General features: G+C 44.8%; 1 protein-coding gene across 1 annotated transcript in view; it reads left to right on the top strand.

The window, feature by feature from the left end:
• AASS (aminoadipate-semialdehyde synthase) overlaps nt 1–16,181 on the top strand; it is a 417,355-nt gene that overhangs the window by 349,471 nt on the left and 51,703 nt on the right. Inside the window, exons 19-20 of the mRNA XM_085654183.1 lie at nt 2,965–3,132; nt 6,987–7,082. Coding sequence (XP_085510309.1) covers nt 2,965–3,132; nt 6,987–7,082 — 264 coding nt within the window. The remainder of the gene's footprint in view (nt 1–2,964; nt 3,133–6,986; nt 7,083–16,181) is intronic.

Genomic DNA, 16,181 nt, shown 5'->3' with positions numbered 1-16,181 from the left:
TTCATCACGAGTGCAACACCGGCCTCCTGTATGCCTTTCCACCTGTACCACTTCTGCCCGTGTGCTCAAGAAGATAAAGTGCGACCGGGCCCAAGTTATTCTTGAGTCTGGTACCCTGAGCTTCCCCGATCAGACTGCCCCGTCGGGAGAATCTTCTGTCGCTGCTGCAGGGGACGGTTCTTCACCTGCCCCTCTCAAGTTACCACCTCATTGCGTGGAGTTTGAGCTGCGACAGTTGACTGCCTTCCTTCGGCTTCCAGATCAGCCTTCTCTCCAAGTCCCCGGTTGTAAATCGTTTCTTAAAAGGCATAACTTATCTCTTTCCTCCTATTCCCTCCGTTATGCCTCAGTGGTACTTGAATCTAGTCTTAACCTATGTAATATGCGCTCCCTTTGAGCCGCTTCCCAACTGTTCTTTGAGGCTTTTGACTCTTAAGACTGCATTCCTGGTGGCCATCACATCTGCCAGAAGAGTGAGTGAGCTCCAGGCTCTTTCATCCAAGCCTCCTTTTCTGTCTGTACACCCGGACAAGGTGGTTCTCAGGACCCGTCCATCCTTCCTTTCCAAGGTTGTCACTGCCTTTCACATTGGGCAGACCATCACTTTGCCCACCTTCTTTCCGCATCCTTCGAAAGAGCAAGAGAGACCAAGATGCCAAAGACTGACGCGGAGCTAACCGACGCCACCTTCCGACGCGCAGAGGTACTCTGACGAAAAAACTTTACGGGTCCAATCTGACGCCTGGGGGTAATTTTAAGGTAAGGAATCTATAACTAACCTATGTTTCTTACAGATATATCGTTACCGAAGGTAAGTAACTTGTTCTTTCATGCATAGATTCGACAATTGTGAAAGTTGCGGTTTTAGCAATTTGGGCAGTATGTTTGTGGATGCTCCTTCAGTCCTTAAATCATGCACAGAATAAGTTAATGCAACTGAATTTGAATGTTTCCATATTATTAGGACAGTGTGTTGCCTCTTCCAAAAGAATATTTAAACAAGGTGCTCTGAGCAAAGCTCAATATTTTTATTCCATAGATCCAGAACTTGCGATTTAATGGTAGGCCACCAACATTATAGCTTTAGAGCACGCTGTAGCAGGCTCTACCGGCCATTAAATGCCTGGTTCCACAAGGGAGCGGGCCTTGCATGGCCGGTAGAGCATGCTACAGGGGACTCTAAGGCTCTCAGAACATTTCGCAAACATTTTCTAATTAGTAAAAACAAAGGCCTCTAAGAGCCAGAGGGGGGTATAAATCCCCTCGGGCTCTGAGAGGCCTTTGTTCACAGCAACAGCTGTGAAGTCAAAAACAGTTGGAATGTTGGTCTCCGGGCTTCTACCAGCCATTAGCAGCCCAGAGCACTCCGTTGTCTTCAGTGAAGCGCTCAACATTCCAGTGTTCTTATAAACAATATTATTTGTCACGTTTGAAAACCAAATTCAACAAAGATATCAGATTGTTGTTCTCAAAAACACCTTGGCTAAAGCGACTGCGTTATATATGTGCCATGTACCACAAAGAAGCCTGTTATCCCTAGTACTTTTGATGGATATGACTCCAGTTAGACTAGATGCCATATATGAGGGAAGCTTTATAGATTGCTGGAGGGCCCTGCACCAGCTATGGCCTTGTCATAACTCTTAGACATGAAGCAAATTACACCTTCAGGCAAGAAGTGTTGGCACCAGTAAAAGATGACATGATTGTTTAGTTTCCAGTCGACATTTTGATGATCCATTTTAGTGACCGATAGTAAACACATTTTCTTATTAGAAATGTATTAAACAATCTTTTGTTGGCAGCCCAGGTCATACTCATGCACTTGTATTCTATCCTGGTGAAATCCCAACTCAGTGAATGCCAAGCAGGTGGATCCAATCTACTGGGAAGTTTTCAGACATTTCAAGATAGAAGGCATTTAACAGATTTTGAATACAACTTTGTTGTTACTGCTGAAGCTGTATTGACCAAGCTGTTTTTGTGTAAATATCCCTTTTCTGCTGCCAGGCATTTTTTTCCTTCTTAGCATTTTGTATTTTATGAGAAGACACCTGACCCATTCGCACTCCTTTTTCTATGTTGTGGCATATACTCTGTAGCCCCTAACTCCTATTCCATTTCCACCTTCAGTCCTATGCTTTTATCACCTCCCTCACCCCCTCTGTTTCACCATTCAGCACACTTGTACCTTATTTTATATTTTGATTCTCTGTGGGTAATCTTGTGAGCATTTTTCCATGCCCTGATTCCCCATGGCCCTGTAATCCCTGATCTCTGCTCCTTGCTACCTTAGCTGTTCTTTCTTCTCCATACCTCTTCTTCTTTTTAGGCTTTCCCTCACCCTACTTTTTTTCTACCTTTTCCATCCGATCTCTTTTTGTGCATGCTGTTCTACTCCTTTCTGGCACCTTTACCCTCATTTTGCAGTTTTTTTGGGGTTGTAGTAGAAATACTAATCAGTGTTTCAATCCTTAACTTTAGACTTGCCTTTTTTTACCATTTTATGCCAACATCCATTTCCCTGTTTTAATCATTGTGAGAATTGTTCGTGTATTTTTGAAAAATATATATTTCAGCGGCCTGGGAGGTGATACCAGGTCCATGCTTGTTGTACTACAGTCTGTCTCATCATTTAGTAAATTCTCCAAAATAAAACATCTTGGAAAAAGTCAACATTTTAGATTCACAAGTTTGGTATTAACCACAATGGGTTTTCACAAACCCATCTGCTAAGGCTGACTAGAGAGAAAGATCGCTAACACACCATTATTTACTGCGCGGTCATCCAGTTGACAGTAGACTGGAATTGGGAGCTAATGTCAACCAAGAGATGAACAGTGTTGGATAATTTTGAGAATCAATAACGTGATTTAAAAAAAATAAAAAAGACAGCAAGGTAATTGTAGCTTGAAAACATACACTTGTGTTTCATTTTTTTTCTTTTTTATATTATTTCTGCAGATAGTTAATATTCCTGGCGGTGGATCACTCCTCGATTCTGTTTCTGTCATGGATTGTTTTCCAGGATTGAATTTGGAAGGTATTCCAAACCGGGACAGCACGAAATATGCAGAACCTTATGGCATCCAGTCAGCACACACTTTGATAAGAGGCACACTGAGGTACAAGGTGAGTACTGGGAGTGTGTCTACTCTACGCAACTTAGCTAGCCACCATCTATCGACGTTTTCGTGGTTGTGCATGACAAGTTTGTTTAAGAATAATGGTCAATGTGTTTATTCTGTGTAGTTAGCTGATTATGCATAGCCAGAAATCATCTTCTAGATCACTGAAGTAGGGAAGCACTCCGCACATGGCATGAGGAGAACACTTGCAAAGCCCTAGGGATTATACATGGATGAGGGCCATTAACCATCTTTGTCGTTGTGGCAAGATCAATTCGAGCTCCATTTTTGTTTTCCTTTAAATGTTACCTTATGTTTGTTTGTTTCTATGCTTCAACTCCCTTCCTCTCTGATCTGTTTGCAACATGATGCGTTTCTGTCTTAGGTGGTGGTGGATAGGTTGGGCGCAATGTAGCTTGTTAGATCTGAGGCACAGGGAGACAAGAGACCAGCCATAACAAAAGAAGTTCCAGTTACTTCATTATAGTTCAGGGGTCCTTTGACCCTCTACTAAAGAGGTGCAAAATAACTAGTGGGGCGGAGGCTTAACCTCAGAGGTTGTAAGCCTCATTTATGTTTAAAAATGTCACACATATTTCACACAAACAACTCTGAAAATACTCCAGCGTAAGAAACGTGTTTGTATAATAAATATTGGAGTGTCCAAATTACATATATACAAAAAAATCTAAGTGATATCAAAATGAAAATTGAGACGTATTCCTAGTCGTTATTCAGAGGAAAATGTAACAAATGAATGTTCAAATTAAAGAAATTGTATTTTATTAAATACATAAATGACAAATGCCCTTAAGAAAAATATTCTTGATGCATTCCAATTCCTTCACCAGTACAACATTTGTAACTGCAATGAAGATTTGTTTTTAAGTACGTTATTATGACCTGCTGGAGCAGAACACCACAAAGGACCCACAGAACAGTGTGATTATCTGTGAACCAATAAGTGTTAAACTCAGGGTGACCAATGCACCATTGAGAAGGCCTATCCAGATCAATATTATTGAGAACATCCAAGGAAACACCGCATGCTGGTGAGCAATGAAATGAGAACAACCTTAACGCAGATTTAACAGATGTGTCTACACTGGAATACAAATCTTGTATACACCAGTTAAAGGTCCACTGCAACGCTGTCCTTTGATGGATAACTCTAAAGAACAACTTAATTTAATAAACTAAAAAATACTCACCTTGAATAAAAAAAGTGACATATGACCCATCTACTAAAGGCATCAACATAGACCCAGTCTTCATTAGACCGAATTGAGAACAATGTTCACATTGATCGATATACCGAAATAGTATGTTCTCGGGAATAAGGTGCAGGAAAAGTATAAAATAGTATACAAAAATTTTAAAAAGCACCAGATTGGGGTGTTCATGATGAATGTCCCCATTATCAGACTTGAAGTATCAGAGTTCATTGTTTGAATGATAAGAGAAACTGGGTCAAATGAAACCAACCAATCAAGACTTTAATATACTTCGGCTGAGGCTAATCTTTCACAGTACAAAAGGAAGTAGCTACTCTACCCTTTCTAATACAACTATAACAACGTGCCCCTTCCAGCATTCACGTCATGATGGGTGATACCGCTTCAGATGACCTGCACTGCGATGCATCACTGGTGGATGCTGAACTCTCAATTGGTGCTTCCTACAAATGGACGCCCTGGTGTTCGGTCCGGGCAAATTCAGCTTTCTGAGCACTGGGTGCGAAGAGGTGAACATCAGAAATATAGGGAAGCAGGGTGAAGCACCCATCTTGTCTCACCCAAGTGAATTACTTGATTTTGTTGATGCAAACCCAAAGCTCAGAAACACAAATGACCATTGCTTTACAAATCTGCTACTATAGCTCTCCGATGAGTTTTTGCACTTATATTACACTTAAGTGTTTCATTAGGGGCCAAAAACTAAGGTAAGGCACTATGATTTTGACACTGCATGGCAAGGAAGACAGTTTTTGGTCTTATAGAACTTTATCCCACACATGCTTTGCTGTGATACTAGTTTGGGGGGGACTGAGTAAAATATTGCTTTTATGAACACACAAGTGATGTAACTAGCATGAGCTAGGTTTGACGAGTTGTCCTTTGTGATGCCTTTAGGGGGACAAAAGCGACGCATAGGTGATTGAACTGAGCATTGACCATGTTCTCTCGCAGCTGTTTGTTCTTTCTTTTTGCAAGTTACTAGAATCAGCACAGGAAAGTGTTTCTCTCTCTCTAGGTAAACTCAACTAAGTGTGCATGCGTTTGTATATCCTTTTTGTGATATGAAAACACACACCCTTATGATGACCCTGGGTAGGGAACTAGAGACTATAGGGTTTTGAGGGTGAGCTGGCCTCCAACCTACTATATGCACATGAATAAAGCTACCCAAGACTTCATTTACACTTGCGTTATTGTGTCTCTCTCTCAATATCCCTTTATAGGAGTGCTGGACATGCACAACCCTCGCTCTCCAAATACCTGGTTTGATGGAGAGCAGGCCTATGTCTGGAGACAAGAAGGCATTTCTAATTTTATAGTGGGTTATCCTATGATGAAGCCTGGTGGGGTGTGAGGACCATCCATTACATTTAGTAGTGGCCAAATTCACCATTTCCATATGGCTCATCGACTGCATTGTTTACCTATTGTAAGGTGCATTACTGCTGATGCAAGCAGAAATGCTGCACAGCCTAATTTGATGATTCTGAAACTCTTCAACAGCCTCCCGTGTGCCAGCTGCTTCATAGTGTGATTTAAAAAAAATGATGAATAACTAAAATAGCCTATGTCACTTGCATTCACAAGTGGTTTTCCATCATGAAAATCTTTTATAGATTCACATACAACTCTTGAGCCTCTTCTGCAAGTTTGTTCAATTGGTTTGTAATTCCTGTTGCCAATTTATAGGAGATGTGCTCAGAACATGAACAATGGAGTGACTAGGGAACGGGATGGGGAAAATGACACCAACAAATGTTTGCTTAAAGGCATAACATGTTCCATGTGTTTTTTACCGGAAGCCTCCAAGCTGGTGGAATATTCAAATGCATGTGTTAACTGTAAAATGTGTCAGTGGTGGAAAATCACCTTTACAGGTAAGTAATTGTTTCTCCTCCTATCCGCTTGCCTCACTTAAGGCACGACTCAGTGTTATCTACAATTTTGGAAAGATGGGTTAACAAAACCTGGAGTGTTACTTGTGAGGTCTAAATCAGTGGTTCTTAACATGCGGTCTGGGGACACCTAGGAGTCCGCAAATTGTACTCTGGGTGGGTAGGAAGGGGTGGGTGGGGGTATGCAACTGCTTAGAAAATGAAATAACTTTAACGGATTAATAAAGTGTATGTAAACAAAGAAGCAAAATTGAACATTTTAAAACATTCTACAAATCCAAAGGACGTTTGAGGCGAAAATTGTTAGTTTTCTCAGATTGGTTCGTGGGAGCTGTGCAAGAGCATCAAACAGAATATAGTATGGATGGTGAGTGCCCTCAACTGAATTTCAAAAACATTCAACCTTCCCATTAAACTTAAAATTTCGTTTTTTTTTTATTTTATTTATGCGGTGAATGAAATAAAATGTCATAATTTGTATATTTGTTTATTGAATGCTAGTTTATGTATTCCTATGTATTTTTTGTGATATAAGTATTGAAAAAGCTTAGACCTGCTTCCAGTAAGTACTCAGTGGGGGTCCCCGAATTCCGAAAAGAATCTATTGGGGGTCTCCGGGTTCCGTTTATAATTAAGTGGTAGTCCACAAAAGTCAAAAAGTTAAGAACCACTGGTCTAAATGATTTTTAATTATTGATTTGTTGTCTGCTCTTTTCTTATTGTAGGGATTTTGTAAAGCAATGAGTGGATTTGTGAAACTAGGCTTAATCAATGCAGACCCATGCCCGATGCTTGGCGACGAAGCTCCATCTATAACATGGGTATGTTTTTAATGCACCTTACACACTTTGATGCGGTCTCTGAGTCAATCTATTAATGAATGAACTTCTGTATTGTGAATGCTTGTCAGCAGTGTGCTGGTGACCAAGGTTTTCAGGGGGAGGAGGAGGGGGGGGCGTTACTTGAATGTAAGTGATGGAAATGCTCAATTCTTTACATCTTGTTCTTCTTGAGATGGTCTGAGGTGAACATCAAGCTTACTGAAAATAACTTAAAGTAACTACAAAATGGCTCTGTCTGCCGCTGGTCTCCATCTTCCATGTCATTTCAGATTATTGTAGATACGTGAACAGAAGACTAGAAAGTCTCTAGTTTTGGAAGCAGTAGAGTGAAACTCAAGAATGATTTATTTGCAGTCAAGCAGGACTCTAATGTCATTCTGGGGAATGCTCTTTTTTTTATATGCACTTTCATTTGGTTGTATTTATTTATAGAACATTTTTGTACTGAAGATTTTGTTAAGATTATGTATCTTTACACTTTCACTGTTTTCATTTTATTTCAAACTATTGCTGCTTGTTTGTCAGTCGAGGTTCTCTTGTGTGAGCGCGTGGAGTTACTCTCGAAATCTACAGAACAGGAGGCCAGTATTCATACTTTGTACTTGTAGTTTCAAGTTTTCAGACAGGCATTGCTTACTCTTTCCCATTTAACTCTGATGTTAAATGAAGTCAGTCTTTAGCTATCCTTTCAATCCTCTGATCACTTTTCCCTGTGAGTATCATCAGCTCCATAAAAGTAAAATTTTACAACAATGAGAAACTCCGCCTTCATTAAATCCCCCTCTCTAGACACCACCACCACCACCATTATTAACAGTCCACTCATCTTGTGTGCCAGACACCTTCCCCTCATCACCGCAAACCGTTCAAATACTAGTAAACCTAAAAAAATGAAGCCACAACAAATTGTCCAAATACCACCCCATCACATCTTCCTTTCATGGGCAAGACTCTAGAGGGCAATATGGACATCTAGCTACCACACCAGATTGACCACCCAAGCTCCACCAAACCTAAGAATCTGAGCTTCGCTTGCTCTGTAGCTTGGAAACTGCATTTCTGGTTGCTGATGCATTCAAAATAACAAGTGAAGGAACGGAACTACCCCCGAGTCCTCTTAGATTTTTTTTACTACATTTGCCACCATGGCACAATAGCACACTCTTGTTCCCGCAGGTACATATCCCTCACAGTACAGGAATGGATCTCTTTTTCATTAGAGTGCAGACACCAGTTCTTCCAGATGGAGACTTTCCGGTTCACCTTCAGCAACCTGTGATGCTAGGGAGAACCGTCCATTAGGGAGTTTTGTGAGCACCGGAGCGTATTTTTCTCCAACACTGCAACTATAAAATGCTGGAAGGAATGCTTGGATGAATCTCAACCTCGGATGATTGCTAAGGTCTAATTTCAGCCAATTGTTTTTGCTCACCAAACCACTCTAGAGAGAGGCCAGCAATATGCAAATCAGTCTGGAGCCTGCTCCAGTGGGAACAGGCCAGTCTGACTTTCTAGGCCAGCAGGTCTCCTCTTGATGGGACCATGATCACTCTCAGCCCTCACCAGAGAGGTATAGCCTTAATCGTGCTCACAAGACCAGTGTCTGGACATACTGAAAAAGGAAACATGAGGAAAGGGATCAACTGCATAGTGCTCTATACATTAGGTCATGCTAATAAAACTGAGAACCTGATGGATTTCTGTGCCTTCTTGTTCATCTTCCAAATATGTCAGTGTTTTCCTGCTTATTGTGTAACTTTATTGCAGAAAATACTGTATAGCCTAATGCAGCACGTTGCTTGAAAAAAGTAGCAACCACTGTAGTGACAAGTTTCCACTCTCCTTCACCGCTGCTGTATTGTTTGAGGCGAGTTTGTGTTACTGAATTATTCAAAAAGCACTGGTAAAGTCAACAGTCCTCTCCCTCTCACCTGCAAAAGAAAAAAATGCTTTTCAGTGAAGCATCAGCAAAAAAGAAAGACATGATGGTGTGTAGATATGCATGCAGCATTATGCATGTGTGCATATGCATGGTGATGTCACCAAGCATGCCCACGGCATGACATTGACACCATTTCTTTTTATTTACAGTTCCAAAATGGCAGACACAAATCTTGAGCATTAAATATAAAAAAGAAGTTAAATGTACACAAAAGCACATTTTCCAAAATGAACAGTCCAGTAGCAAAGTGCAGCTGGCAAGCCCTCTAATAAAACTTATAATATAAAGATATGCAACAGATATGCAACATGATGGGGCAATACGGCGGCGGTGGAGCGATTGGTCATAAAGCGAGGACGGAGAGAATAACATGGAGTGAGGGAGCATCTGAGGAGATGGGGACGCTTACACTAAAAAAGAATGAAAGAATTGTTTTTAAAAAGGACAAAAGGGGATGGGGAGCTGAAAGGAATCGATTTACAGGCTTGGAGAGCGAGAACGGACAACACAGAGTGCTGGGGCTGGCGGCTATAAAGACTACAGGAGCACAATAGGGAAGTTCCATTGCACTTCCATGGAGTGCACAAGGTAAAATTAAAAATGTAATAATGCGGGCAGTAGAAGGATACAAGTCATCCAGTCAAAAAGATGTCCAAGAAGCTTTGGTTCAGGGAACGGGCAAACACAAGAAGAGGAAGATAAGCCATCAAATTAGAAGCATGCCAATGAGTGCAAGAGAGCAAAACCAGTGGTATGCAATGGGCTAACCCAAGTCCACTGTAGTTATCAGTAAATTCCACAATAGGTCTTTGACAACAGACTGCTAAAAGCTGTGTGTATTAGAGACCTAAAAAGGTTTTCCCACTCTTCTTCGGGGACCAGTGCAAACTCATACAGCATTGGAGAACAACTATTGTGGTGCAAAGGACGGCGGGACACTCGTGGCCAAGTTATCTGTGCCCACACAACAGCAATTCCTGCTGTGCTGATCTGTCCCCTTCTCCTCAGATCCCTGCCGGAGACAGGGTACGAAATGGGATGATGCTCATGTGGTTAAAAGAAACGGTCTTCATTTGAAGCAAATTAAGTTTTCTTAATTTGCTTATTGTGCAGTTAAATGAACACTTAGCTAGGACTGCCCTCGTGGATGGGAACGAAACACACAACTGGGTAAGGTGAGCTGGACAAAGAATTATACGCTGCAAAGTGTCTGCTCTGAGAAGAAATAATAATGGACAGGAGTTGGAGTGGTGGATTTGTCTTTGTTTCATTGAGTTAGAGGAGCATTCGCCTGGTATTCTTCACCTCCACTCTCTAGAACCTTGAGATCTAGACAGCGACACACAGGGATTGAGAGACCTCCTGTTGTATTAGGTGATACAATGATACCGTGTGCTTAGTGGCAGCATTTGTGTGGTTTAGATGTTGCTCTCCTGCTGGTTACCAAAAGCAACTGAGATCATCCTCAGTGGCAATCGGGTATGATTCTCACTGTATCCATGTATTAATCATTACAATGAGAGACCATTTACAGCACAAGGCCTTAAGTCTCAAAAAAGCTATTCAATGCTGTGAAAGAACATAGCCTCACCAGCTGACTTCCTGAAGTAGCCTTTTTCTTACAGAAGGTGGATGCAAACAGCACACCTTAGTGGCTGGAGTGTCCACAACTGTGTGTCCTGTAAATCTAAGGTATGAATCCCTATGAGCAGCTTTTGTATCATTAAGTAAGCATTACACTGTGTGCTGGTGAACCATGCAATATTAGCAGCTATTAGTCAGAATCCTAAGGCCATTCATTTTGTGGTACACACTGCGTAAGTGGTCTAATGAAGGGTAGTAGGGAATAAGCCAGAAACTGTACCTGATGTGAAACAAGCGTTCACACATTTATCTGCTAAGAAGGGAATCAAGACAAGGCAAATTACATTGTCCAAGATTACACATTGAACTGCTCTACAAGCTGCTTTGTTAAATAAGATATTTTTATTAACTAGAAAAGATTTTTTGATTTACTATACAGGAAGGTAACACATTCAGAAAAAGGCCTTTGTCTCTAAAATATGTTCGAGGCATGTGGGCTGCTGAATTCATATCTGTGCATAGATCGCCGCCTAGTGTTGGGTCCTGATGTTTGCACGTTGTTGTCCTGGAAGAGTCTTCGAAGTATCCTGAGATAGGTGACTCCTCCCCTGGACCACAGTGCGCATGGGCATCCTCTCCATCCTCAGATTGTTTTTTTCCGCCATTGGGTTCGGATGTGCTTATCTTGACTCAAGTTAGGAAAATTTGGTTTCAGGCCAAAAGGCCTTTAGTTTTCGTCGGTACTGTTCCCGATCGGTATCGACAGCTTACTAGCTAGTTTGGCGACTTTAATAACTTTTTCGGATCCATTATATCCGTCCATCGACCCTACATCGACGATGGAATCGAGGACCCCATTCAAGCGGTGTCCTGTTTGCCACGCCAAATATCCCCATATCGACGTCCACCCGGTGTGCAACAAATGCCTCTCACCGGATCACGACGAATCGAAATGTATGGCCTGTGCCCGATTCCGATCCAAGAAGACTCTCCGGAATCGACGAGCCGCGAGACTTGAAGCGCAGCAGGCGGCACCGGCCCCGACCAACATCTTCAGCACCGAGGACGAAGATGTTGAAAGCGTGGAAAACATACCCTCCAGCCCCGCTTCCGAACACGGTTCCCGATCGGAAGACGTCGATGAAGAGCTTTTTCACAGGGAAGAAGCCGACGATGAGGTAGGAGACTACGATGAGGCCTTAGGGGCCGAAGAAGGTAGCTCTGGTGACGAGCAAGGCCTACCCGTCAAAATGGAGGATATCCCAGAGCGTCAGTCTACGGCTCCGGTCGAGGGATCGCCTTCGGGACTTACCCAAGATCAATCCCGCAGTTCCCCGGCCCCGCCCTCTGGCCCGGCCTCGGACATCCAGCGAGAGCCATTATTACCCAAAAAGACTGGTTTCCCTTCCACGAAACCGAAACCAATCGTCGCACCGGTTCCACAGAAACCGAAAGTGAAAATAACACTGGTCGGCTCGAGGAACATCACTCCTTCGACGCCAGCCAAAACCGTCGGCTCCGACCGCACCAAAAGGGACTTCGGTGCCGAACTCGCTGCAGCCGATGTCGGCGCCGACCCAAAGAAAAAGGCCATCGGTACCGCAAAAGCGACTCGGCCTCCGGCACCGAAACAATCGGCACCGACCACCAAGGTTAAAATGGCTGCTGCATCGCACTCCACCTCGAAAGCAGCAACTACGGTACAATCATCAACGCCGTCGACAGCTACTACCTCTCCTCGACTCGATGACCCTGTGGCTCCGAAGAAGTCCACACCTACCTCTACGGAACCACTCGGCGCCAAAGAACCGTCGGCGATCCAGGTGCGACAAGTTGCAGCGTCCTTGCAACGCATCAGAGAAAAGGTAGCCCTCCAGGCCACGTCGGGCTCCGAGCCAAAAAAGGCTCAAAAGGTGCCTTCGGCACTGAGCAACATCACCTTCGGCTTGCCGCCATCCACGGCGCCGAAACTGTTCGAGGTCAGAACACGTGTCACCCAAACAAGGTCCCCATCTACTGAACGCTCTCCTACTGGGACATCACCGTCCCACTTCATCGACGCCGACACCAGCAGGCTCATGCTCCGAAAGCGGAAGATCACTTCCGAGCAGGCTCTCGACTCCTACAGGATCCCGCTAAAGCAAAAACTGCCGGCGGAATCGGAACCAGTTCTTTATGAACGCCTCCACACCTCTTACCCAGAACCACAGTCCTTCTCTCCGACGCACTCCGACACGGACGCAGTAGAGGACTATATGGGTGACGACCCCATCTACCCCAGGGATATGGACCCTGAAGGCCAGCAGGACCCTGATCAAATTTGGGATGACCCTGTAGACCCAGGTGCCGCTCTGGATACACAGGACACGCAGCTTTATGGCGCAAAAACGTCTCCCACAGAGGACACCGCTGCATTCAACGCCCTCATTGAACGTGCTGCAGCCAATCATGGAGTGCAACTCCACTCAGACACAATCGAGGACGATTTCTTGGTGGACACTTTCGCATCCTCAGAGAGGACTGTAAAGACTCTGCCCATGTTGAAAGGTGTCCTCAAGCCAGCAAAGGACATTTTCAAAGAAACCACCAGGGCACGGATAATAAACCTAAGGATCGAGAAAAAATACAAGCCCGCACCTGGGGACCCTACGTACATTAGAGGCCAGTTACCTCTGGACTCCATCGTAGTTGCCAATGCTCGCAAACGGGCACACTCGCAGTCAACTGGTGATGCTCCTCCCCCGGACAAAGAGTCCAAGGTGCTAGAGACCTCCGGCAAAAGGATTGCAGCCCAGGCAGCAAACATATGGCGCATTGCCAATACACAGGCGCTCCTAGCTCGCTACGATCGCTCACACTATGACACGTTAGAGACCCTACTCCAACATTTACCAGACGAGTACAAAGAGGCAGCAGAGCTCCTCATCAGGGAGGGACAACTTCTCACAAACGCATCCATTAAGTGTGCACTGGATGCCGCCGACACAGCTGCGAGAGCAATAAACACCAGCGTCATGCTAAGACGACACGCCTGGTTACGAATCTCCGGGTTCAAACCTGAGGTTCAAAATAACATCCTCAATCAGCCCGTCAACCCTGACTACTTATTCGGACCAGAGGTTGACACCACCCTAGAAAAAATAAAAAAAGACACAGACACTGCAAAGTCAATGGGGGCTCTGCAAACGCAGACATTTCGTAGTGGCTCCTTTCGTCGCCCCGGAAATAGAGGAGCAGGTAGAGGACAGGGGTCACAACAAACCTACAATAAAGGGGGAACACAAAGTACCTATGATAAAAACACCCGAGGTGGATATCGTGGCTCCAGCACGAAGGGCAGAGGACGCGGTTACGGCAATACCAGGTCCTCCCCCAAAAACAAACAGTGACGCCCTCTTCCTTCCCCCCGACCACATAACACCTGTCGGGGGAAGACTCCAGCGGTTCCTGTCCACGTGGACTACCATCACCACGGACAGGTGGGTCAAAGATGTTATCCAACACGGTTACTGCCTCGAACTAACCTCCACTCCACCCACAATACCGCCAAAGCACCGTCCTATGTCCTCAGAGCACTTAGCGTTATTACAGCAGGAAGTGCTAAGTATGCTGCAAAAAGGCGCAATAGAGTTCGTGCCCGTCCACCAGCAGGGGACAGGGGTGTACTCTCTGTACTTCTTAATACCAAAAAAGGACGAGTCACTCAGACCTATACTAGACCTGAGACCCCTCAACCACTACATTCTCTCAGAGCATTTCCACATGCTCACCCTACAGCAGGTTCTCCCGCTGCTCAGACAGGGAGACTTCCTAGCCACGCTAGACCTCAAAGATGCGTATTTCCACATACCCATACACCCGTCACACAGAAAATATCTCAGGTTCACTATTCAGGGGCAGCACTACCAATTCAAAGTCCTTCCCTTCGGCGTGACAACAGCACCCAGAGTTTTCACAAAGTGCCTAGCTCCTGTGGCCGCACATCTACGGAGGCAACACATACATGTCTACCCTTACCTGGACGACTGGCTTGTTCAGGCAAAGTCAGCACAGCAATGTGCCAGCCACATGTCCCGCACCATTCACCTTCTTCACAGTCTGGGATTCTCACTAAATTACCCAAAATCACATCTCCAACCCGCACACGTACATCAGTACCTAGGTGCGACCATAGACACTCTGGCAGCCACAGCTCAGCCAAATCTAGTGAGGATCAACGGCATACAAATGCTGATCTCAAAGTTCAAACCCCAACACTCCCTTCCTGCGCGAGTGTTCATGCAGTTGATAGGCATGATGGCCTCCTGCATTTTCATAGTCCCGCACGTGAGACTACATATGCGCCCGCTTCAGGAGTGCTTGGCACGCCAATGGAATCAGGCTCACGGGCAATTAAAAGACCTAGTGTTGGTGAGCGGTCGGGCATACAACTCTCTGCATTGGTGCAATCCACAAAACCTTTGCAAGGGCCGACCGTTCCACGAGCCTGTTCCACAAATAATACTGACAGCGGACGCGTCTCTCCAGGGATGGGGAGCTCATGTACTCAATTACACAGTGCAGGGACTATGGACAATACAACAAAAGAAGATGCACATCAACCTTCTAGAACTGATGGCACTCTTCCTGGCAATGAAAGCCTTCAAGGTACACTTGTGCAACAAAGTCGTGTTGATCCGGACGGACAACATGACTGCCATGTACTACATACAGAAGCAGGGAGGAACGCACTCTCCACAGTTGTCTCATCTGGCTCAGAGCATGTGGAAGTGGGCCATTCAGAGGAACATATTCCTCATGGCGGAACACCTCCCCGGCAAGGACAACCAGATGGCGGATCTGCTCAGCAGACACAGCCACCAGATGCACGAGTGGGAGCTACACCCGACAGTACTCCAACCGTACTTCCAACAGTGGGGTCATCCAGAGATAGACCTATTCGCCACAAGCGAAAACGCAAAATGCCAAAGCTTTGCCGCCAGGTTCCCACATCCACAGTCGCAGGGCAATGCGATATGGATGAACTGGTCCGGCAGATTTGCGTACGCTTTTCCCCCAGCGCCGTTGATACCGCTGGTGGCACGCAAACTGCGACAGCACTCACTGACACTCATCCTGGTTGCTCCGACATGGGCACGCCAGCCATGGTACACCGCCTTTCTGGAACTTTCCGTGGTGCCGCATCAAAGGCTGCGGATCAAACCCGCGCATTTGACGCAGAACCATGGAGAAATTCAGCACCCAGATTCGCAACAGCTGAACCTGGCAATCTGGCTCCTGAAGTCTTAGAGTTTGGCTACCTAAACCTGCCACCTGACTGTATGGAGATCATTAAGGAAGCTAGGAGACCCACTACCAGAGCTTGCTATGCAGCCAAATGGAAGAGGTTTGTCATTTATTGCAATAACAATGACATTAACCCGCTAGACGCATCCATTCAAAACATAATCTGTTACCTCTTACACCTATACCGATGCAATCTGGCATACACCTCAATACGTATCAATTTAACCGCAATAGCAGCCTATCTCCAAAACAGGCAGCACCTCTCT

The sequence above is a fragment of the Triturus cristatus genome, chromosome 4_1, assembly GCF_964204655.1.
Source record: "Triturus cristatus chromosome 4_1, aTriCri1.1, whole genome shotgun sequence".
Taxonomy (NCBI): domain Eukaryota; kingdom Metazoa; phylum Chordata; class Amphibia; order Caudata; family Salamandridae; genus Triturus; species Triturus cristatus.
The sequence above is the reverse complement of the archived record's forward strand: the minus strand, read 5'-3'. Positions and strand labels throughout refer to the sequence as shown.